We start from the raw sequence: 22,393 nt of genomic DNA on the forward strand, positions 1-22,393 counted from the left end.
ATATATATACACAGAATACTTACCAATATTTTTGGGAAAAGTCACATGCTTTTCACTGCTGTATGGCTCACAATCATCCTCGCTTTGAATCTGGGTTTCTCTACTATCATTTATTTCTTTATATTCTGCAGGTGTCAAGCTGAATACAGCAGTGGACTTTCTTACTGGCAAATAACTACCAGGCTTCGGGGTGCTAATCATATTGGGCTTTTCACCTGTACTAACATCTGGTATTCTGGCATTCATGGAAAACATCTTATTAACTGTTGCTCTATCTCCACTAGAAAGGAGTGAGTTTAGGGGATTTGTGGCTTTGCTTGCAATCTGTGTTGCTAAGGAAGATGTAGCTTTGAATGACCGTTCATTTTCAGAAGTATCATCCATTAAGGATTGTCTTATATTTTTTCCTGATGCCAAGATTTGTTTGGGTGACAAATGTTCAGCAATAATTTTGTCAGTGTTTTCCACACACTGTTTCTTACCCCAGCGTTGTACAATATTTTTACTTAAATCAGATGCACCCAATGATGCCTTATTCTCTATTTCTGTTTCTTTATTAAAGATAACATCTGGATTTTTCTCTGTTTCCCTTACATTCACACAGTCAGTGTGTAAATCTATCTCAAGAAAATCTTGTGTGGTTGGATTACTGGATAAGGATAAATCCCAGGTACCAGATAACCCAGTTCTCAAAAAATTATCAGAACTGCCTTCATATCTACTAACTTCTGTTTTTTTTAGGTATTTCTCCATATCAAATGTATCATTTCCATTATTTTCTGCATGACTAGGTAACATTTGATTCACGAGAGTTAAGCCCTTCACTTTACTAGCTTCTAGAAAAGTATTCTGTTTGCTTTTATTTGAAAGTGCCATTATCATAGCAGCTAATTGGGAAGGCTCAGCACTCACTGAGGCATTAGCAATAGCTGAAGCAATGGTACTTATATTGGGTATAGTATCATTACAATCAGGAATCTTGTCCTCACATCTTTCACTATTGCTTTTGATGACTGAAATGTCCTAAAAAAAAAGAGAGAAGGAATTCATATTCAAGGTAAACTAATTCAATTGAGATAAATATGTGCATATATGTTAAAGATTACATATTAACAGATTAAAAAGACTATAAAGGAATTAATACTTCCTTGATTCAATTGTGTATAACAGCTAACAGGAAAACATTAGCATTTATGCTTCTTCAAACATAGGTTCTTTAGTTAGTTTTTTTTTTTAACTCTTACATTTCATCTTAGAATCAATATTGTATATTGATTCCAAGGCAGAAAAGTCATAAGGGCTAGGCAATAGGGGTTAAATGACTTGCCCAGGGTCACATAGCTGGGAAGTATCTGAAGCCAGATTTGAACCTAGGACCTCCCATCACTAGGCCTGGCTCTCAATCCACTGAGCTACCCAGCTGCCCCCTAATAAAATAATTATTAAAACACACACATTTTAAACATTTAACTAACATAATTGTCCTCTTTGTTCACTAAATTAATTTGGGAGAAGAACAAATGAGTATAAAATATTTATTCTATCAAAGAGAAATCAGTAACTTAGAATAATGTGTGATTTTTAAATGAAAGTTCAAGATACCTCTGTTCTTCCTTTAAAAATTATATCATTTTCATCTATTTCTGAAGGGGTTTCCAAATCATCAGTGTTAAATGTAGTTGATTCATCATACACTGGCTCCTTGAATTTTTCTTTTACACTTTCTGAAGAAAAAAAATTTTTAATTCATGGTGTCATGTAGAAACAACAGAACTAATACAATTTATCCATGGCAATCAAGACAAAAGCAAATTACTACTGTCAAAAAAGTTACTTTAATCTTTCACTAAATAGGAATGAGAGGATGCAAAGAACAAGACAATATCTGATATTAAGACCTATTCTGTTTTGTCTGGGGGGAAAATTCCTGACTCTTGAGATTCAGTCATGCAACTGTATGGATTTTAGTCCATCCCCCCCAAACAAGTTTCAAGTCAAAGTAATCCATGCTCCACAACTGTTAAATCTTATATAAATATACAATAAGAATAATAACTAAAGAGCACTTTCCTATAAACATTTATATTCAAATCATACATGATGATTAATAATTATCATGATTATTAATGTTAACCATATCAATCCATACCCAATTACTAGAAACAATGTTAAATAAATATAAGGTTATAAGAATAATGTTCACAAAAAAGGAAGCAGGAAAATATTTCAAATGATTGCACTTAAATGTTTTTGCCTTACCTTCCTTCTCAGTTGACTTTCTGTTTTATTTCAACTACAAGATCATAAACTTTCCCAGGACATGGATTATTTTTATAATTTTATGCTCCACACAACAATTAGCACAGCTGGTGCTCAAACATTTAAGAAAATAATCATATTTTAACAGAAAAGGAATGATTACATATATGGGAATCTTTTCCAAATTGATTGTCTATGTTTGATCATCAGCTTGTAAGTCAGAGCTCAAAATGAATAACAACCACATTAGAAGAATAAAAATGAGAACATGCGTTGTGTACTTTAGCGAACTCTAACTCAATCTTTTTAACCAAACTGTTGATGCCAGAAATAGTCAAAGTAACTGATATATAGACTCATTGTTTCTTAAGGAAATTTACCTGGAGTAAATAAAATTACTACATAAATGAAATCAAAAGAGCCTTGAAACTGTCCCAATTAAGATAACTTCTTCCCAAGAAGAGAGATACAAACCAAGCACTTATGGTTTATATACCTTCTAAGTAGTAGGCTCTGGAAATAAAGATAAAAATGAAAAACTTTTTAAATGAAAAATAAGAGCTCCTGTCCTCAGGGTGCTTTATGGTATAATGTACCTACAACAGCCAGAGAACCAATTGGATCCTGAATCTTTGATAGAAAGATAGGCTTTGTGAGCTTAAAAAGACACTAATTCACCCAGGGTTTGAATTTTGTCTCCTATAAAATTAGGAAATGGTATTAGTTGTTGAAACTATCTTTCTGTTATTAACATCTATAAGCTACACCTTATTTTAAGCAGAAAGACTTAAGTTAAAATTTCACTTATTTTCTTCATGTTATTTGGTGTTAGCCACATCTAAGCACTTCCCAAATCTTTCTAATGAAAATATTTACAATATGAGATGTCGGTGTAATCTAAATACCTCCACTTTGTTTCTTACTCCTAAGACATCCTCTCCAACATTTTTAGTATCTTCTCTTAACCACACCTTTATATTCAAGTCACCAAATAAGTATCAATATATTATTTATTTCAATTAATAATTAATCATTTTAAAATAAATTAATATTTCAATATTGGTATTTGTTTAATATTACTTATTTGCTATTAATAATTAAAATTTATTTTATATGTAAAATTAAAATAACTAAATATCTCATTTATTTATATATTAATAAATATATTAAGGTATATATTAACTTTTTTGAGTTCTTGGTAACACTTTTTCTATTATTACCCTCTGCCATTTTTGTTGTTTGTTTAGTGATTTTTCAGTTGTGTCCAAGTCTTTGTGACCCCATTTGGGGTATCTTGAAAGACACAGGAGTGGTTTCCCAATTCCTTCTCGGGCTCATAGTAAAATAAGGAAACTGAGGCAAAAAGGGTTAAGTGACTTGCCCAGTGTCACACAGCTAAGTAAGTGTCTGAAGTAGGATTTCAACTCCTGAAAAGGAGTCTTCCTAATTCCCAGCCCAGAATTTTATCCACTGTACCATCTAACTGTCCTCATGCTCTGCCATAGAAATTAGCAAAAAAGGCTTCAATTTCTTCATAACAGTCTCTTTATAATTGTTTAATAAGAACACTGCAAAAGGAGATAATTAAATTTACTATGAAATTATATTCAGTTTTGCCTTTAGATAATGTGACAATATCAACTCTGCTAATTCCTTTCTTTCTCAAGGAAGGCCACTGAACCAGTTTTCTCATTTTACTTACAGCAACAATATCAAGACTGTTTCATTGTAATGGCCCCTTCCCCTGCATATCCATACTACCCAGTGATCAAGGACTTACCACAGTCTGTTACCAGAATTATAATCTAGCTACTACAGAAACTGAAGTCACTAATGACCACCACAAATTTGTAAAAGAAAATATGGATCTGGGAGTTGGGAAGCCTATAATCAAACCTTTCCTGGGCCCAATTAATCAACAAGATGTAAAATCCAAATCATCTAAATAAGTTGTATGGGAAGGAAAACTGAGTATTTCTCTAAGAAAGCCTCCTCAATTACTACCTTGACCAATGTTTAAAATAATATAGATTTGAATGAAAAAGACTGTTAAGATTACAAAATAAATTGGTTAATTAAATCCCCAAACTTCATCTATTACCTGAGAAGAGAACATGCTGCTCTTGATCTTGCTCTAAATTGTCTGCTGATACATCAGATTCCCTCAATAGAGCTACAGGTTCTCTTTTTTCTGGAGATGTAATAAAGTAACCAAACGATGGCTACAAAATAAATGGACATGTTAGTTTCTTAATTTTCAAATTTTAATATCATAGGAAATTTTAATATAATGCAGTTTATTTTACAAAGTAGTTCAGAACAATATAGGAATATGTTTTCCATGATAATACAAGTATAACCCCAATTAGATTGCTCACCAGCTCTGGGAAGGAAGAAAGAAGGGAGAGAGACAATTTGGATCACATAACTTTGGAACATCTAAGTGGAAAATTATTATATCTAATTGGCAAAATAAAATATCTTCATAAAAACAAAAAAGGAAACAAATTTTAAAAAGTAGTTCAGAAATCTTATAACCCATCAAAGTCCAACCCTCCAAGTAGTCCTTTAATAACTCAATTATACCATTTTTCACAGAAATGTCAATCCAATTAGATATAACTTGCATTACAGTCCTGAACAGTTACTTGCATGTAAAGTACTTCTCCTTAATCCTGTTTCTCTATAATATATGTGAAACCAATTCAACTACTATTAAGGAAAGTATTTTATACAACAATGACACTCATATATCTCACAATTTGATGGCCCATAAATGCCCTGTTCATAAGGTTGAAAAGAATGCCATAAAATAACCCTACTTCTCATCCCTATTCCTACTTTAAAGAACACTAAAGAAATGCCTGATAGCACTTCTTCCTCTATTCACTCATGTCTACTTACTGACATATGCCTAATCCTTGAAGACCCAACTCTTCTATAAAGCCCTTCCCTTGCTCATATAATAGTGGTTTTACACCCTGATGAACTTAAAATTTTGTGTATTTCATACTTAAATGTAAGTCAAATTCAAATAAATCTCACTTTAACAGATAATAAAGCTTAATTTTGCTTGTTGCCCTAACTCTAAGCTATTTACGTTATATGTATACATATATATGTATGTATATAATTTGTTTAAAATAGCATTAACACATAGAAGGCACTTAATAAATAACTCAATTTGTTTGACTGTAGGTACATTAACTGTCAAGTAGTTAAGGAAGAAAAGGAAAGGGGAAAGAGTGCTGAGCTAAACAGTATTCTTTTGTTCTACCACCCAAGCAATTACATTTCAAACATTTTATTTCAAATATCCTCATCATTAAAGAAAGGAAAAACCACATCAAATACATCAACTACAAATTCAAAGACTCAAGAGCAAGGAGGAAAAGCCTGCTAAATTCAAAGCATTTTTTCACCTGTTAATTCAACATTAATTTGAATTGATTTAATTAATTTGATTAATCCAAGGCAATTTCATTAAGGCCTCTGGTCCTACATATTACTTTTAAAATCTGATTATAAATCCAGTTCTTAGTGATTTCATTTGGAGTTGTAAAAATGATTTTGTTTGGAGAAAGATTTTATCCTACCAAGTGATGCAAGGGCTGATGGTAGTAATAAAGCCAAGGCTCAAATCAAATTCATGTGGGAAAGAAACTATGGCATATTGGCAGATAAGCTTTGTGAATTTAAGTCAATCCGAGAAAACATTTTATAAAAATAATTCACCATGCTTTAGGCAATCTGCAACTCTGCAAGGTCTGAGCTAAATCTCACACTATCATTTTTACAGTCTCTGAAGAGACTATCTCTGAGACAGTCACTAAGATATTTATGAATTCAACCACCATCTAATTTATCAATCCAAAGTATTATATTTTTTGAAATTCTTCAGAATCTCATATTTCTACCTTGGATTAATATGAAAATCAGTTTATTACTTTGGAACCCATAAAGCATTTGCTTTAATGAACACTAGTCAATTCAAATATTTATTACCTATGTATAAAAGCACAGGATCTGGCAAGCCTCACCAATGAAATATTTATATAAATACAATAAAAATTTAATAAAATTATTTAACTTAAAAGCAAGAACTATAAAACTTTTTCTATGTCATAACAACTTTTCATTTTAAAGTTTGGAACCAATAGGATAATTCTGATATCCCTTCAATTTGGCTAAATATATATTATAACCAACCTGTAGATCCCATGGTATATTTCCACAGCTACATTTAGATATAATACTTTTTAATTTTTAATAGACATTTCCTAGACATGAATTTTCAAGGAATTCTTTCAATAATCCAAAAATGTTTCTACTTTCAAAACTTGGACTTTGATTTCAATAAGTAGGAATTCATTTCCTCACATGAGAATATGGTTTAATATAAAATTTTAAAGGCTGTAAAACACAAACATAAATCTTTAAAAGATTGGAGGTCAATTATGACCTATCATCTAGTCTAGTACCTAGAGAGACAGCTATAAAAATGATAGCTAACAACATTAATTTCTGCCTACTTTGCCATTTCTTTGCATATTTTCATACATACCCTTTTTACATTAAAATCCCCGCCAAGGCAGCCAAGCGCTTCAGATCTCTGACCAAAGAACTCCCCTAAAGAAAGCCGCAAGTAGCTGGCATCATTACCAGTCATATCTGATGTGGTTAGTGATCTCCTTAATAGATTATAATTAACAGATGCATTCCATGATGTATCCCCTAGGGCACCTGATGTGTTCTGAAGATCTATTTTCTCTTCCTATGAAAAAAATAATTGTAGGAGTGTTTGAATTTTAAAGATCTTTGTAAAGTAATTTGCTTTTAAAGTAAAAAATAACCAAGAAGAAACCTAAATAGGAGTGTATTTAAATTCTATGGTAGATTTTTTCCCCCCACAGAAAGCATCATTGGGTTCTTTATAATCACATTCAATAATAAAAAAAATATTTAAAAGAAAAATTGTCTCCATTAAAATCAAGATTTTCTATTTTTAGAGAAATACTACTTATAACTTTTATGTTAACCTAAAGTGAACTGCAAAGAAATGTTCAAAATTCAATGTGGTTCAGTCACTTGTTTTTTCTGCAAGGAAAACCCTAAAATAATCAAAGTAAGAGGGGGTGTGTCTCAAAGGTATCCAGTATTATGATACTAATCTACAACATGCAGGCAATAACCAGGATCCAATTCCAGACACCATTAGAAATTATGTTGCCTACATGTAGAAACAAGATGGAACTATAGAAACACTATGGAAAAGACCACTGGATGTGGAAACAGAAAAAACCCAGGTTTTATTCCCTTTCTTGACACTGTGTGACTATAAGCAAGTCACTTAAAGTTTTTAAACTTTTCTCCATATACAAAAAGGTTATGATATTTTTGACACATACCTAAGAGGAATGTGAAGAAAATATTTTGCAAATATAAAAAGCATCAAATCAAAGTTATTAAGCCAAAAAGAATAGACTAACATTTTAGAGCAACAGGTCTGGAGTTGGGAATATTTGAGTTCAAGTTGTAGACACTTGTTGGTCTATGACCCTACCAAGTCACTTGATCCCTGTTTGGCTCTGTTTCCTTCATCAGTAAAATAGGAATAATAATAAAAGCACTTACCTCCCAGAGTGGTGAGCATCAGAAAAGATAACTATAAATGTACTTGGTACATAGTAAATGCTTAGTACAAAGTAAGTGCTATATTTTGAAACAAATTACTAACCTGCATAAATCTGTGTTCTCTTTCAAATTCTTTTTCATCTTGTATAATCAAAGCCATTGCTTCAGCTTAAAAACAGTTTGGCAAAACAATGTTAATGGTGCTAACTACAATTTATCTAAAAAATCATATTCCCTGCCAACAAAAATGCTGTGGAAATAAGCTCAAATTCCACCCCCCCCCATGTCATTATATACATATATATGGCATTTAAAACTGTGAATCATTAGCTTTTGAAGTTAAACATTTGGATTAAAAAAGCTAAAGTGGAACAAAGACTAAATTTGGAGTTAAAAGGCAATGGTTCAAGGAAGATCAGTGGAATAGACTGGGGGAAAGCGACCTCAGCAAGACAGTATACGATAAACCCAAAGATCCCAGCTTTTGGGACAAAAATCCACTATTCGATAAAAACTGCTGGGAAAATTGGAAGACAGTGTGGGAGAGACTAGGAATAGATCAACACCTCACACCCTACACCAAGATAAATTCAAAATGGGTGAGTGACTTAAACATAAAGAAGGAAACCATAAGTAAATTGGGTAAACACAGAATAGTATACATGTCAGACCTTTGGGAGGGGAAAGGCTTTAAAACCAAGCAAGATATAGAAAGAATCACAAAATGTAAAATAAATAATTTTGACTACATCAAACTAAAAAGCTTTTGTACAAACAAAACCAATATAACTAAAATCAGAAGGGAAACAACAAATTGGGAAAAAATCTTCATAGAAACCTCTGACAAAGGTTTAATTACTCATATTTATAAAGAACTAAATCAATTGTACAAAAAATCAAGCCATTCTCCAATTGATAAATGGGCAAGGGAAATGGATAGGCAGTTCTCAGATAAAGAAATCAAAACTATTAACAAGCACATGAAGAAGTGTTCTACATCTCTTATAATCAGAGAGATGCAAATCAAAACAACTCTGAGGTATCACCTCACACCTAGCAGATTGGCTAACATAACAGCAAAGGAAAGTAATGAATGCTGGAGGGGATGTGGCAAAATAGGGACATTAATTCATTGCTGGTGGAGCTGTGAACTGATCCAACCATTCTGGAGGGCAATTTGGAACTATGCCCAAAGGGTGCTAAAAGAATATCTACCCTTTGACCCAGCCATAGCACTGCTGGGTCTGTACCCCAAAGAGATAATGGACACAAAGACTTGTACAAAAATATTCATAGCTGCGCTCTTTGTGGTGGCCCAAAACTGGAAAATGAGGGGATGCCCATCAATTGGGGAATGGCTGAACAAACTGTGGTATATGTTGGTGATGGAGTACTATTGTGCTAAAAGGAATAATAAAGTGGAGAAGTTCCATGGAGACTGGAACAACCTCCAGGAAGTGATGCAGAGCGAGAGGAGCAGAACCAGGAGAACATTGTACACAGAGACTAATACACTGTGGTATAATCGAACGTAATGGACTTCTCCATTAGTGGTGGTTTAATGTCCCTGAACAACTTGCAGGGACCCAGGAGAAAAAAACACCATTCATAAGCAAAGGATAAACTATGGGAGTGGAAACACCGAGAAAAAAGCAACTGCCTGAATACAGAGGTTGAGGGGACATGACAGAGGATAGACTCTAAATGAACACTCTAATGCAAATACTATCAACAAAGCAATGGGTTCAAATCAAGAAAACATCTAATGCCCAGTGGACTTACGCGTCGGCTATGGGGGGTGGGGGGGGGGGAGGAAAAGAAAATGATCTATGTCTTTAACGAATAATGCTTGGAAATGATCAAATAAAATATATTTAAAAAAAAAAGGCAATGGTTCAAAACCTATCACTACATGGAACTGTGTGACCTTAATAAGTCTCAATGGCTTAATTGGAATTTCATCATCTATAATAAGTAAATAAAATCACTTTGCCAACTACCTTACTGGAGCTGCTACCGATATATGGCACAGGATGATGGTCATAAAGGCATGTTTCAACCTTGAGTCTGGATTATTACAGGTTTCTTGTGTAATCCTCCCATACCTGTGGTTTCCCTAGATTCATGATGGCAAATCTATGACATGTGTGCCAAAAAAGGCATGTAAAGCCCTCTCTATGGGCACACCTGCAGTCTTTTTTTTTTTTTAAACAAAGAAACCAAAGAGACTAGGGCAGAGCTGTTCCCCCTTTCCCCCATGTGCCTGAAGACATTCCTCACTTCACAGTCCCTCTACCTAGCAGTCCAATGGGGAATACTTTCTCCCTTCCCTATCTGGGGGTGGGGTGAGGCACAGAGTGGGAGGGAGGAAGGGGGTACACATGGCACAGCACTCAGTCTCTGGGGAGTGGGATTGGGGCAGGCCCTGGCTCTTGATCTGGAAGGTAGGGGTGGGTCCTGGCATTCTGTCTCTAAAACATTCACCATGACTGCCCTAAACTATAAACTAACCTATACATAGTGCCATCAAAGTAATGCTCCTTATGTTCCTAATAATCCAACTATGATTATATTACTATCTCCTCAAAAACATTCAAGCTTTGTAAAATGTTTAATTTTTAAAAATACATGTTATCTATCTAGTGCCCCCCCAAATAACATCTAGCCTTCCACACATTCATCCCTTCACTTACCATAAAATCTGCCAACAAATTCATCTTATAACCATGCTCTCAATCTATCCCTGTGGTTTTGTCGTTCCTACTCTACAGCTTCTATGAACACTTTCCCTTTATTGTCTTTACCTGATGAAATCACTCATTCCTATAAGATTTAGATCAGTAAGTGTCAATTCCACAAAAATGCCTCCAACATCCAAAATATATCTTTTCATATACAAAACTCTTGTAGTATTCCCTCTTAAAACATTCAGCACATGAAGCCTTAAAGTTGTATAGGTCTTATCTTCCCTACAGAATTGTAAAGATAGGAAGGATAGAAGCTTGTCTTATTCATCTCCATATTCCTAGAGTTACATATAACTATGTATAAATTCCATGTTCTGCTTCTAAAATGAAATATTATGGTTACTATAACTAACATATCAGTTATTTAAGGGAATGATGATATTGTTAAAGTAAAGCCACAAACATTAAGAGCCTATAATTTGTCAAGCATTACTCTAAAGCTCTGGTGACATAAAGAACCACTACCCACCAAAAAAAAAAAATCATAAGTCCTTACTACTCTCAAGGAGTTCACAATATAATGGGAGAATCTACAAATAAACAATTATGTAAAACAAGATATATAAAGGATAAATTGAAGATGATGCAAAAAGAAAAAGCACTAACATTAAGGGGGGATAGAAATGGAGACAGTCTTCTATACAAGGTGGGATTTTAATTGGAATTTAGAGGAAACCAGAAGATAAAGAGAAAGAATAATAGCAGCATGGGAGATAATGAAAAATACAGGGAGTCCTTCCTTTACTGTCTACCCTTTATATAAGTTTCATAATATCAAAAGTCATTTACTTTCAAAATGAATTATTTTCCTGAGTTCTATAAAGTTTAATCTAATTTATAAAGCATTAAAACTGTAAATTAACTTTGGCACAATTGTTTTTATTATACCAGCATAGTCTACTAGCAAGCATAAAATTTTCTTTTAGCTACCTAAGTTGTTCTGAAGGATCATTTTATACTTTTATCTATACAAGTATTTTATGTATATCAATTGTTTAATGATTTTTGAAACTATTTGGAAAGAAATTTCCCTTTCTAATAGTACCTGGGTTTTTTTATTATTACATACAAACACTATCAGTTTTTGAGGGTTTATTTTATAGCCTGCAATTATGGTTAATTGTATACTTATTATGCTGATGTCCTAAGATTTTCTAAGTAAACTATCATGTCATTAGGAAATAAGAAGCAGTTTTACCTCTTCTTTCCTATCTTTACATCTTTAATTTCTTTCAATTTTCTTCAACACACTTCTGTCTGTCCTTCCAGAACTACATAAAATAATACTGGTAGGCACTCCAAAAAATAGAACAGATAACTAGAATTACGTGAAACTGAAAAGCTTTTAAATTTTAAAAATGAATGTAAGAAGTGGGGAAAAAAATCGATGATCAAATTTCCCCATTAAATTTGGTCCAAAAAAAACATAAACAATTAACAGAAGTGTTTAATATAAACAAAAGTGATTCCCAAAAATCAAATAAGTGCTAAATGAAGAAAAGAAGAATTCCAAATTATTACTAATGTAAAAATAAAAGGCAAACTGTAAAACTAATAGGTAATGGATTGATTATGGGTTATGAACTGATTTGGATACTCTGCTTGCTGTGCTTACAAAGTATCTTCAGTTTATATCAGTAAAGTGAGGCTCATAAGTGAACTTCTCTTCAGGGCCAGGCGTAAGGATGCTAAAAAAAGAGACTTTTGTTATTAAAAAATGAAGTATTTATTGAAAATATAAGGACAAAAAGGATTTCTAACTCTAAGGGATTCTAACTACACACAAATAAAACTCCCTGGTTCTACAAGGAACTGCTTCTCCTGTGACCACAAGCTACCGTGATTCTTCCTGATTTGACTAACCTAAATTTTTACTATTCTAACTAAACTAACACTATTATCTTTATAATTCTTAACTCTGTCTCCAAATTATAAAAATAAGGGGTTAGTTGGTTAGGTCTCAGCAAGAACCAAGTTAGGACTCAGAAAGAAAGAAACTACTCACTACATCCCAGAGAGTAATTCCCAAGTCCCTCAGAGTAACTGCCACACCCAGAGTGTGTAACTGTCACAGAAAAACCATTAAACTGTCAACATTTCAAACTGACACTCTGGGGAACAGCTGGGTGGCTCAGTGGATTGAGAGTCGGGCCTAGAGACTGGATGTCCTAGATTCAAATTTGGCCTCAGACACTTCCCAGCTGTGTGACCTTGGGAAAGTCACTTAACCCTTTTGCCTTTAAAAAAAAAAAATCGACACTCTTATCTTAGATCTGCTTCAAACTCCAATTCTTTCTCAAGCCAGTTTCTCTACTTCTTATCTCTAAACTAATATAACAAGACTTAGTTTCTAATATCATCTTTATATTAACCACATGGAAGAATTTTCCAAATTATTAATAAAAAATGGAAATTAAAACAACAACATGGTTTCACCTCATACCTTGAAAACTAGCAATTATAACAGATGTCCGCACTCAATACTCCACTCATTTTAAGAAGACAGGTACACTGATGCATTAATAGTTATATGAAGCAGCACAATCATTTTGGAAAACAATTTGGAATCATTTAAATGAAATGAGTAAAAAGTCTATACCTTTCTGCCCAGAGATTCCAAACTTATTCCAATGATATCCACTGAAAGAATAAAGTTACCCACTAAACAAAAATATTTACAGCTGCACTTTTTAGGATAACAAAGAAACAGAAACAAAGTAGATGTCTATCCCTATCAACTGAGAAATGGCTAAACAAATTGTGGTAAATAAAGTAATGAATAAACATTTATTAGATGCATATGATGTGCCAGGCATTATACTAAGATTTTAATCCAAGACTAGGCTAAAAGACATTCATAAATACTTATGAAATGTTCAGAAGGCAATAGCTGGAGGCATAATTACCACAGGAATGACAAAATGAGGATCCAAAAAGATTTGACAATAGAAATTAAAAAACCAATTCCAGTCCTATGTCTGGAACCAAAAAATCAACTATAAGAGCTCAAGACATAGGAGATAGGGATAAACAACAGTTTCTATAAAAATTTTTGGGGGATTTTAGTTAATTGTAATGCAACAGCTAATAGAGCCTAGACTACATCAAAAGGGGCTTAATATCAAGAGAGGCTTTTGTAATCTGTACATTAAAAAGAATATCACACTGCACTAAATTTTATGAAAGATATTGACAAGTTGGAACATATTTAGATGAGGGTGGCCATCATGCCTGATTCATATAAGAACATATTATGGGAGGAAAAATTAACAAAACTAGAGATGCTTAGCCTAGAGAAGATGGGACAAAGGAAAGAAAAGAATATGGTAATTTTAAAGTCTGTCCACAGCTTAGTGGAATTAACACTTGTTCTGATTGGGCCCAAAGGGTTCAAAACCCAGGAACAATGAGTAGAGGGGGAAAGGGGACATTTAATTTGATTTTTTAAAAAAAGCCTAATAACCAGAACTGTCCAAATGTGAAAACTCATGAGGAATTGAGTTCTCATTTACTGAAAGTCTTCAAGCAAATGCTGGAAAACCATTTGTCAGGGATTCTTCTTCACAGAGAAGCTGGAATAAATGGCATATAAGGTTCTTTCCAACTCTTGAGATGGTCTTTCTAGTAAGATCATTTTAATCCTATAGGTCCCCTGATAAGTTATACTTTTGCCATAATGCTATAATCAAAGAACCAAATAAGAACAAGCAGCTACTGTGTGACCCTGGGCAAGTCACTTGACCCCAATTGCCTAGCCCTTACCACTCTTCTGCCTTGGAGTCAATACAAAGTATTGACTCCAAGACAGAAGGTAAGGGCTTTAAAAAAAAAGAAAGAAAAAAGAACAAGCAGCTATATAACTCCAAAATGCCACTTAAAATTTTTTAAAGTATTAATATTAAAGTTTTTAATAGATCTGAAGAAATCAGATTAATGTACAGTCTGTATTACTTTTAGAATCTTTTTATCAACCTCAAGGTCCTCGAGGGCAGAAGCTATCTCATTCATCTTTTTAATCTGTTTCATATACAATGTAGCATTAATAAATGTAATAAGTGTTTCCTGAATTGAAATGGTATAAAGTTGTCCATTAAAATGCAATTTTAATTTTCTAACAATTACTCATTGGTGATATGAAAAGCATCTTTAATGTAAGTTAATATACATTTCCTACTGGTACTAAAATTCTCAGAATTGGAGTATATAAAGGGACTAGATTTGTCAGTAAGTGAAAGAGAAAGTACTTAACCAGATTTAAAAACTTTTTACCAAGGGTTAAAAAGCCCCAAAGCTAACCTTTTACTTCACCAAATCAAATTATTTAGTCCATTAATAAAATTCCTTCAAAGAAAATATAGATAATATGCACAGTTCCTAAAGCATAGTAAGTCTAGGGAGGAGCAGTGTGAAGGAAAGAGGGAATAGCATACTTACATCCAGTTCTGAATTCTTCATTTACTTCATTATCTCTACAAAGATTTAAATCTTGTTTTTCATCAAAAGAAGTATAATAAGCAAGATCAGTCACCCATTTACCTTCTTCATTTTGATAGACCACACTATGTGGTAGATCACCTGAAAAATAATTTGAATTACACCAAAGACATTATGACAGAAAAAGCAATTAAAAGGTAAGATCTTTAAATAATCTTTAATAATAGAACAAATTGAAAAGTTTTTAAACCCCTTAAAAATGTGAGATTTGAAATATATCTGAGAATACTGTGTTTCATGGTAGATGATCTCTGACTGATTGGTCAGAGTATAAAAGGAGAAAATACATTTTCTTTTGGCAATAAAATTCTTGGGGGCAACTAAATGGCATAGTAGATAATGCACTGAGCTGCAGTCAGAAGGCCTGAGTTGAAACCCAGCCCCAGATACTTAGTAGCTATGTGACTGTGGTCAAATCAAAATCCTGTTTACCTCAGTTTCCTCATCTGAAAAATGAGCTGGAGAAGTAAATGACAAATCACTCTAATATCTTTGCCAAGAAAAGCCCAAAAGTCTTGATCAATGACACATGTTAAACCCAGTGGAACTGTGTGTCAGATACAGGAAAGGGATTGGGGGTAGGGGACAGAAAGAACATGATTCTTGTAACCATGGAAAAATATTCTAAATCATCTAATTAAATAAAAAAAATTCTTAATTAAATAAATAAATGAAAGCATGCTTGAGACAAAAAGCAAAACACAAAAAAACCCAAATGGGGTCACAAAGAGTCAGATAGGACTGAAAAACAATTGAAAAACAATAAAATTCTAAAATTCTATAGACTTTAAACTCTTGTATGGCAAATGAAACAAGTATTCTCTTACCTAAGGAGTACCTAAAATTAGGCATGATAAAGGGAAGATTTGCAATCCGCTAGGAAAAAGGAAAACTTCCAGAAAAAAACCTGGGAAAGCCCACTATCCTAACAAGGTAAAATTTTTAGCTTTGTAGTAAACATGCCCACACAATTAGTTGAGGGTACAAATTGTCAGTTCTTATTTTTTCATAACTCCAATACTTCATACATAGTAGACATTTAATCTATAGTTGAGAGAGGAAGAAAAGCAGAACTTTGGCGTTACATCGGCTCTTTTATAAAATAACCAATCAGGGGGCAAGCTATGTGGCTCAGTATATTGAGATCCAGGTCTACAGGTCCTAGGTTCAAATCTGTCTGTGTGACCCTGGGCAAGTCACAATACCTAGCCTTTACTGTTCTTCTGCCTTAGAATCAATACCTAGTATTGATTCTAAGAAGGTAAGGCTTTTAAAAGAATAAAATAACCCATCAGATTGTTTGTATATATCTTATAATTATACATATATATGCTATTGCCTTCAATTAGATTGTAAGCCAATTGAGATCAGCAATGGTTTCATTAATGTCTTTGTGTCCTAAGCATCTAGCAAAGTATAATAGTCTTAAAATAATCCAAATCACTTGTTATTCTGGTATCATAGGGTAGAACATAAAAGTCCAATTATTAAGTCTCAAGGAACATTCTCCTTAGCTTATATAAGAGGGAACTCTTATATAAAATAGAAGAAGGGGGAAACTATTTGTATGCTTTGAACTAAAATGCCTATCAATGAAAATATCTGATACGTCCTAAAACAAAAATCTTACCTTTTTCATTATTTTCAGTAGAGGTCCAATTCTGACAAATTCTTCTTTCAATAGTAGATGACCAGAAAGGATCATTATCATGAGGCTCCAAAGAATTTGCATCCACATTTTTTTGCACAGCTATTTTAGGAGTTATGAAATCTTCTAAGGATTCATCAGTTAAGGGCAAGAGAGCTTCAGAATCTGATGATAAAGTACTATTCTGATGAGTGGACTGTTCCCCCAATTTTAAGGGGTAAAGATCAAAATTACCTTGATCAATATTCGTGTCCTGAAAATAAAGTGGATCAAGTTTTATGTTACACCCTCATCAATTGTCTTCATTTCTGGGTTGACAGACCTAAATAGGGTTGGATTAAACACTGATTGGGTTGGTTTTGATTGGGCTGGATTGGGTTGGAACTTTGTGGGGTAGTTGTTATTAGCGGTAGTTATAGGCAGTTTTAGGCAGTAATTATAAGTAGTTATAGGATGACTAGTATAGACATTAGAAAATGTTATTTCTCTGCCTCTTTCCTATATTTCTCTCCTTTACTATATTCTTTTTACTATTTCCTTTACTATCTCTATTTTAACTAAACTAAATTCTTAATTGTTAAAAGCTGTGAAAAGATTTCTTTTCTCTGGCTTAAAGAGATAGTATTAATTTACAACTCTATTATATTCTCATTGAAAATTAAATTATTAAAAGCTTCTCTCTTATTTTGTCAAATCTCCTAATTTAACCTTTACACCTTCTATCAAAATACATTGTGACCTTTTCCCTTATCAGTTATATCTTATGAAAATCTTAATCACCTTTCCCATAAACCCTTCAGAATATATATACTCCCAAAGCAAGAGGCCTTCTATAGATTTTTTCAATTTTAAAGTATTTTTATCAATACAGCATGAAAATTGAAATTTTCTAGGTAATTGGCATTCTGAATAACATAAAAAGCCATAGTATCAACATGATCAGAGACTCGCTTATTAAATGTTAAGTCAACATTACATATGCTTTTCGGTTTCTTTCTTCTGTCCTTAAGCAACTGTCATTCCTTGCTTTAATACTGTACCTGCTTCTAGTAAGTCTCTCTGCTCTAGTTTACTGTGTCAAATACTCTAGGAGAGAAAAAACCCTTATTAATTAATAACTTTATTAATTTGTAAACTAAGAAAAGACCTCTGAATGAGAATGTTTCTAGAAAATTAAGTACACAAGCTTTAGTGCAAGAGTTCTTTGGCCACTAAAAGACTTTTCTGCTCCAAACCAGGTTCAAGTTATTAGTAGTTATTGAATAAATCTGGTTAAGTATTTAATTATGGGATAGAAACAATAACTGACATAGAAATTCTCAGATGAGACAAAGCAAGATAGTTTAATAACCAAGGAATAAGATCTAAGCTTTCTCTTTTGGAAGATAAAGGCGAAAAGCAGAAATGAACATAGTTTCCATATAAAAAGAACCCAAATCATGAAAGACCTCAAAATAAAAAATTGAACTTGACCTAAAAATTAAAGAACTATTTATTTCATAAAGAACCTACTCAGATGAGTAGTAGTTAAATCTTAGACTCTATAATGTGTTTTATCACAAATATTTCAATGATGCTATTTTTGTTCAAGGAAGCAGTTATAACAATGAATATCTTTAGAAAATTAATCTAGGATTAATGTAACAGAATAGATACAGAGGCAATAAAAACTCTACAAGCTTAGAAACAAGAATAACCCAATCCAGGCATGAGGCATTAGGATGGTGCCAAAAGAAATTAGGGCGGGGACAGGTGGGTAGATCAGTGTATTGAAAGTCAGGCCTAGAGACAGAAGGTATTTATTGATTCCAAAATGGAAGGTAAGGGTTTAAAAAAAAAGAAAAGAAAAAAAGAAATTAAGAAGAATTTAAAAAGATACTGTAGAGATAAAGACCACTTAGTGACTAGACTGAACTTCCCATAACCCAATTTTGTCATTTATAAAGTGGAACTATTACTAAAGTTGCCATATATCTCACAGGATTGAACTCAGAATAAAAAGAACAAAAATTTATCTACACACTTTGATCAATAATAAAGTAGTAGAAAATAAGGTTGTATTATTATAAAAACAAAGAATCAAAGTGCATGTGTGTATACGTATGTGTACACGTGATTTAAAGTCAATAAGCACCAAAAGTAAGTTGTTATCACTAAGATAAAATAAAAACCTGGGAGAGGGGAAAGATCCATACCCTTTGATCCAGCAGTGCCATTAGTGTTCATATATCCAGGAAGCCAAAAACTGTTCAACATGCAATAAAATATAACAGCAACACTTTTTGTGGAATCAAAGTAGGTTCCCATTAATTGGGGAATGGCTAAAAAAGCCAGCACATAATACATTAAGAAATGAAGAACACAGAGAATTTGGAGAATGGAAGATTTGCTTAAGTTGAAGCCCAGTTAAATAAACAGAATGAAAAGGACAATATAGGCAGTAACTAGTATGTAAATGAAAACACCACTAAAAAAATGTCAAATTTTTAATAACTGGAAAACCAAAAAGTCTCAGGAAAATGTTGAAATTCAAACATTTCTTGCCTATGATCACAACAGAGGAAGAAGACAGCCAAGGAAAATTACTTTATTCACTGATAAATGTACTAGCTATTTCAAATATTTTAGCTTATTAATTTTTCTTGTGTTTAAGCCAATAAGGAAAGCTTCAATTGAAGAAAGAAGAGTGTTGAAATGAATTACAAATATAAAAGGCATTTGTAAAGTATTTTTAAAGGTAAGAGGTGAATTATGTTTAAATTTTGAAAATGGAGTTTAATGTGATGGTATGACATTTAAGTGAAATATTTTTAAGCTTATTTTATTGGAATGATCTAGAAGCAATTCACTCAAATATCACCTTAACTGAAAAAGAAACCAAGGTTGACCCACCTCACAATATGTAACATTATCCACTGAAGAATTATATACTAAAGTATTATCTTCTTCTCTTGGTCTGTTTTTTTCAATTTCCCATGGATCAGAAGAAAACAATGGCATATTATCCATATTTCCTTTATTTTTTTCAATACAGTTTTCATTTTCTACAGGGTATAAGAGAAAAAAAAATTACGTCGCCTGAAAGCTGAAGTTTCACGGTCAATTTTACTTATAGTCTTTGTTTCTAATGTTATAATATGTCATAATAATAATAATGGCTGACATTTATATAGCACTTTAAAGTCTTACAAAGCACTTTACAAATATCATCTTGTTTGATCCTCACAACTCTGAAAGGTAAGTGTTAGTATTATCCTTATTTTATAGCTAAGGAAACAAAGGCAGACAGATAGTAAGTAATTTATCCATAGTTACACAGCTAGTAGGAGTCTGAAACTAGATTTGAACTCTTTTTCTTTCTGCCTCCCTAGGTCTAGAACTCTCTTTTCTGTACCACCCTAGTGGCCATACCATCTTAATTTCTTATTGTTCATTGGATGCAGTTAGATGAAGAAAAGTAGGAATGTACGTGGCTTAAGTGTAAGAGGAAGTAGGGATTATAGAGTTATTTAATCTATAAAATAACTAAAACTACAGGGGGAATATACTTTGTAGGAAAAAAGGTTTGAAAGGCAAGGTCCTTGAGAGATCATATCAAGAGTTGATATATAAATATAACTTAAAACTTACATTCCAAAACTAAATACTTGTGGTCAAGATACAAATAACAGTGGATAACTAAGCTAATCTAACTGAATTACTATTTATGAGTAACTTGATAAAAATGGTAAGCAGTTAACTTTACATAAATTTCACTGCCTCGACTTCTTCCATAATACTCTATTATATATCTTACTTAAACAGCCTTATTAATAAAATACTTAATAACTCAGTAACAAGAGGAATTATTATTCCCAAAGGCTACTTTAAAACTTATACTTACCTATGAAGATTTAAAGGTTGCTCACTTTTTCTAAGACTTAGAAAAGTTCAGAAATTCCTCTTTTCTTCCCCAAAAAATAAGCCACACAAGTTAAGTAACAAAAGCAAAAGAAAGTTTTTTTTAAATTCTAAAACCAAGGAAAAATTTTCAATACCTACCAGAAACAACTGGAGCAATAAGATCCTTTCCATCTTGTCTGGAATTAAGTATAGATTTCATAACAATTTGCGTTCCAAGAGAATACACAGAGGCGCAATCTTCTGATCTAGGTCTGTTTGGTCTATTATTTTCATTGACCTGTTGAAAGAATACCAATTTCTTAACTAAAAAAATGTGTAACTTAATATTTTTTTAAAATCAAATATGAAAATCCCTGAGCCACAAAAGAAATAAAGGAAGAAAACATGTTAAAAACAATATAAACTTTTTTTCTAGTGTGAAGAAATGTCAAGATTTCCATTAAATTGCAATTATCTCAAAAATCAAATCTTTAAGATTAAACAGATTTGTCTATTTGTATACACAAACGTAAAAAAGTCAAGGATATATATTATTAACATATTGATCATATGAAGAGGCACCTTTTTCTCAGAAACATAAGCACAAGAATGTCCTATAATTTTCCAACTGATAAATGGGCAAAAAAATATGAATTTTCAGATAAAGAAATCAAAATTATATTGTGAATTTGTGAAAAAATAACACTAAATCACTACCAATTAGAGAAATAAAAACCAAAACAATCAATGCTGAGATATTATCTCTCAACCATCAGATTGGTTAAAACAACAAAAGGACAAAATGACAAGTGACAGAGAGGATGTGAAAAAATGAAGATACTAACATACTCTTGGTGGAGCTGTAGACTAATCCAACTACTTTGCAGAAGAATTTGGAATTGTACCTAGAATTCTAAAACCATGTAATACCATTAGACCCAGCAACTGAGTCTGTTTCCCAAGGAGATCAGAGTAAAATAAAAGAACCTATATGTTTTAAAATGTTTATAGCAGCTCTCTTTTTGGTAATAGAGAACTGGAAATTATGGGGATGTCCATCAAATGGGGAATGGCTAAACAAAGTGTGGGAAATAAATTGTGATGGAATACTACTGAGTCATAAGAAACAATGAGCAAGGGGGCAGCTGGGTAGCTCAGTGGATTGAGAACCAGGCCTAGAGATGGGAGGTCCTAGGTTCAAATCTGGCCTCAGCCCCTTCCTAGCTGTGTGACCCTGGGCAAGTCACTTGACCCCCATTGCCTAGCCCTTACCACTCTTCTGTCTTGGAGTCAATACACAGTATTGTATTGACTCCAAGACAGAAGATAAGGGTTTAAAAAAAAAAGAAACGATGAGCAAGTAAAATTTTAATGAAACCTTAAAAGAACTACACTGGATAATGAATAGTGATATGAATAAATACAAAAGAACATCTTAAAGATTAAATTCCTAAAGAATAAATTCACTCCAGAGGGTGAAATGAAATATGGAAACATGAAAGATAAAATTTGCATGAACACGTCTGCCTCCTAGATGATGCCTACTGTGATATAAGAAGGGGGAGAAGGGCTGGGGATACCTGTCAATAATTCTATAATTTTTTTAAATGTTCTATAATACCAAGATATCATGTTCATTTGATTATTATTAAAATTGACAGTATAAATGGAGAAATGTTACTTCAGAGCAAGGGATGCAAAACAGTGTTATGTGTGATACAAGATTAAA

At 32.7% G+C, this 22,393-nt stretch overlaps 1 protein-coding gene across 11 annotated transcripts in view; it reads right to left on the reverse strand.

The window, feature by feature from the left end:
- The window catches only part of CEP192 (centrosomal protein 192), a 163,694-nt gene that overhangs the window by 95,264 nt on the left and 46,037 nt on the right, over window positions 1–22,393 (reverse strand). For all 11 annotated transcript variants that reach the window (XR_008917660.1, XM_016431692.2, XM_056823614.1 and 8 more), the window contains 9 exons: window positions 20,824–20,962; window positions 19,675–19,826; window positions 16,765–17,035; window positions 15,075–15,215; window positions 7,997–8,061; window positions 6,824–7,033; window positions 4,361–4,481; window positions 1,603–1,724; window positions 24–1,023 (listed from right to left, as the gene is read on the reverse strand). Coding sequence is in view for 10 of the 11 variants with exons in the window: in XM_016431692.2 (XP_016287178.2) it covers window positions 24–1,023; window positions 1,603–1,724; window positions 4,361–4,481; window positions 6,824–7,033; window positions 7,997–8,061; window positions 15,075–15,215; window positions 16,765–17,035; window positions 19,675–19,826; window positions 20,824–20,962 (2,221 nt within the window). In the remaining variant the exon portion in view is untranslated. The remainder of the gene's footprint in view (window positions 1–23; window positions 1,024–1,602; window positions 1,725–4,360; window positions 4,482–6,823; window positions 7,034–7,996; window positions 8,062–15,074; window positions 15,216–16,764; window positions 17,036–19,674; window positions 19,827–20,823; window positions 20,963–22,393) is intronic.

Source organism: Monodelphis domestica, chromosome 3 (genome assembly GCF_027887165.1).
Source record: "Monodelphis domestica isolate mMonDom1 chromosome 3, mMonDom1.pri, whole genome shotgun sequence".
Classification (NCBI taxonomy): Eukaryota; Metazoa; Chordata; class Mammalia; order Didelphimorphia; family Didelphidae; genus Monodelphis; species Monodelphis domestica.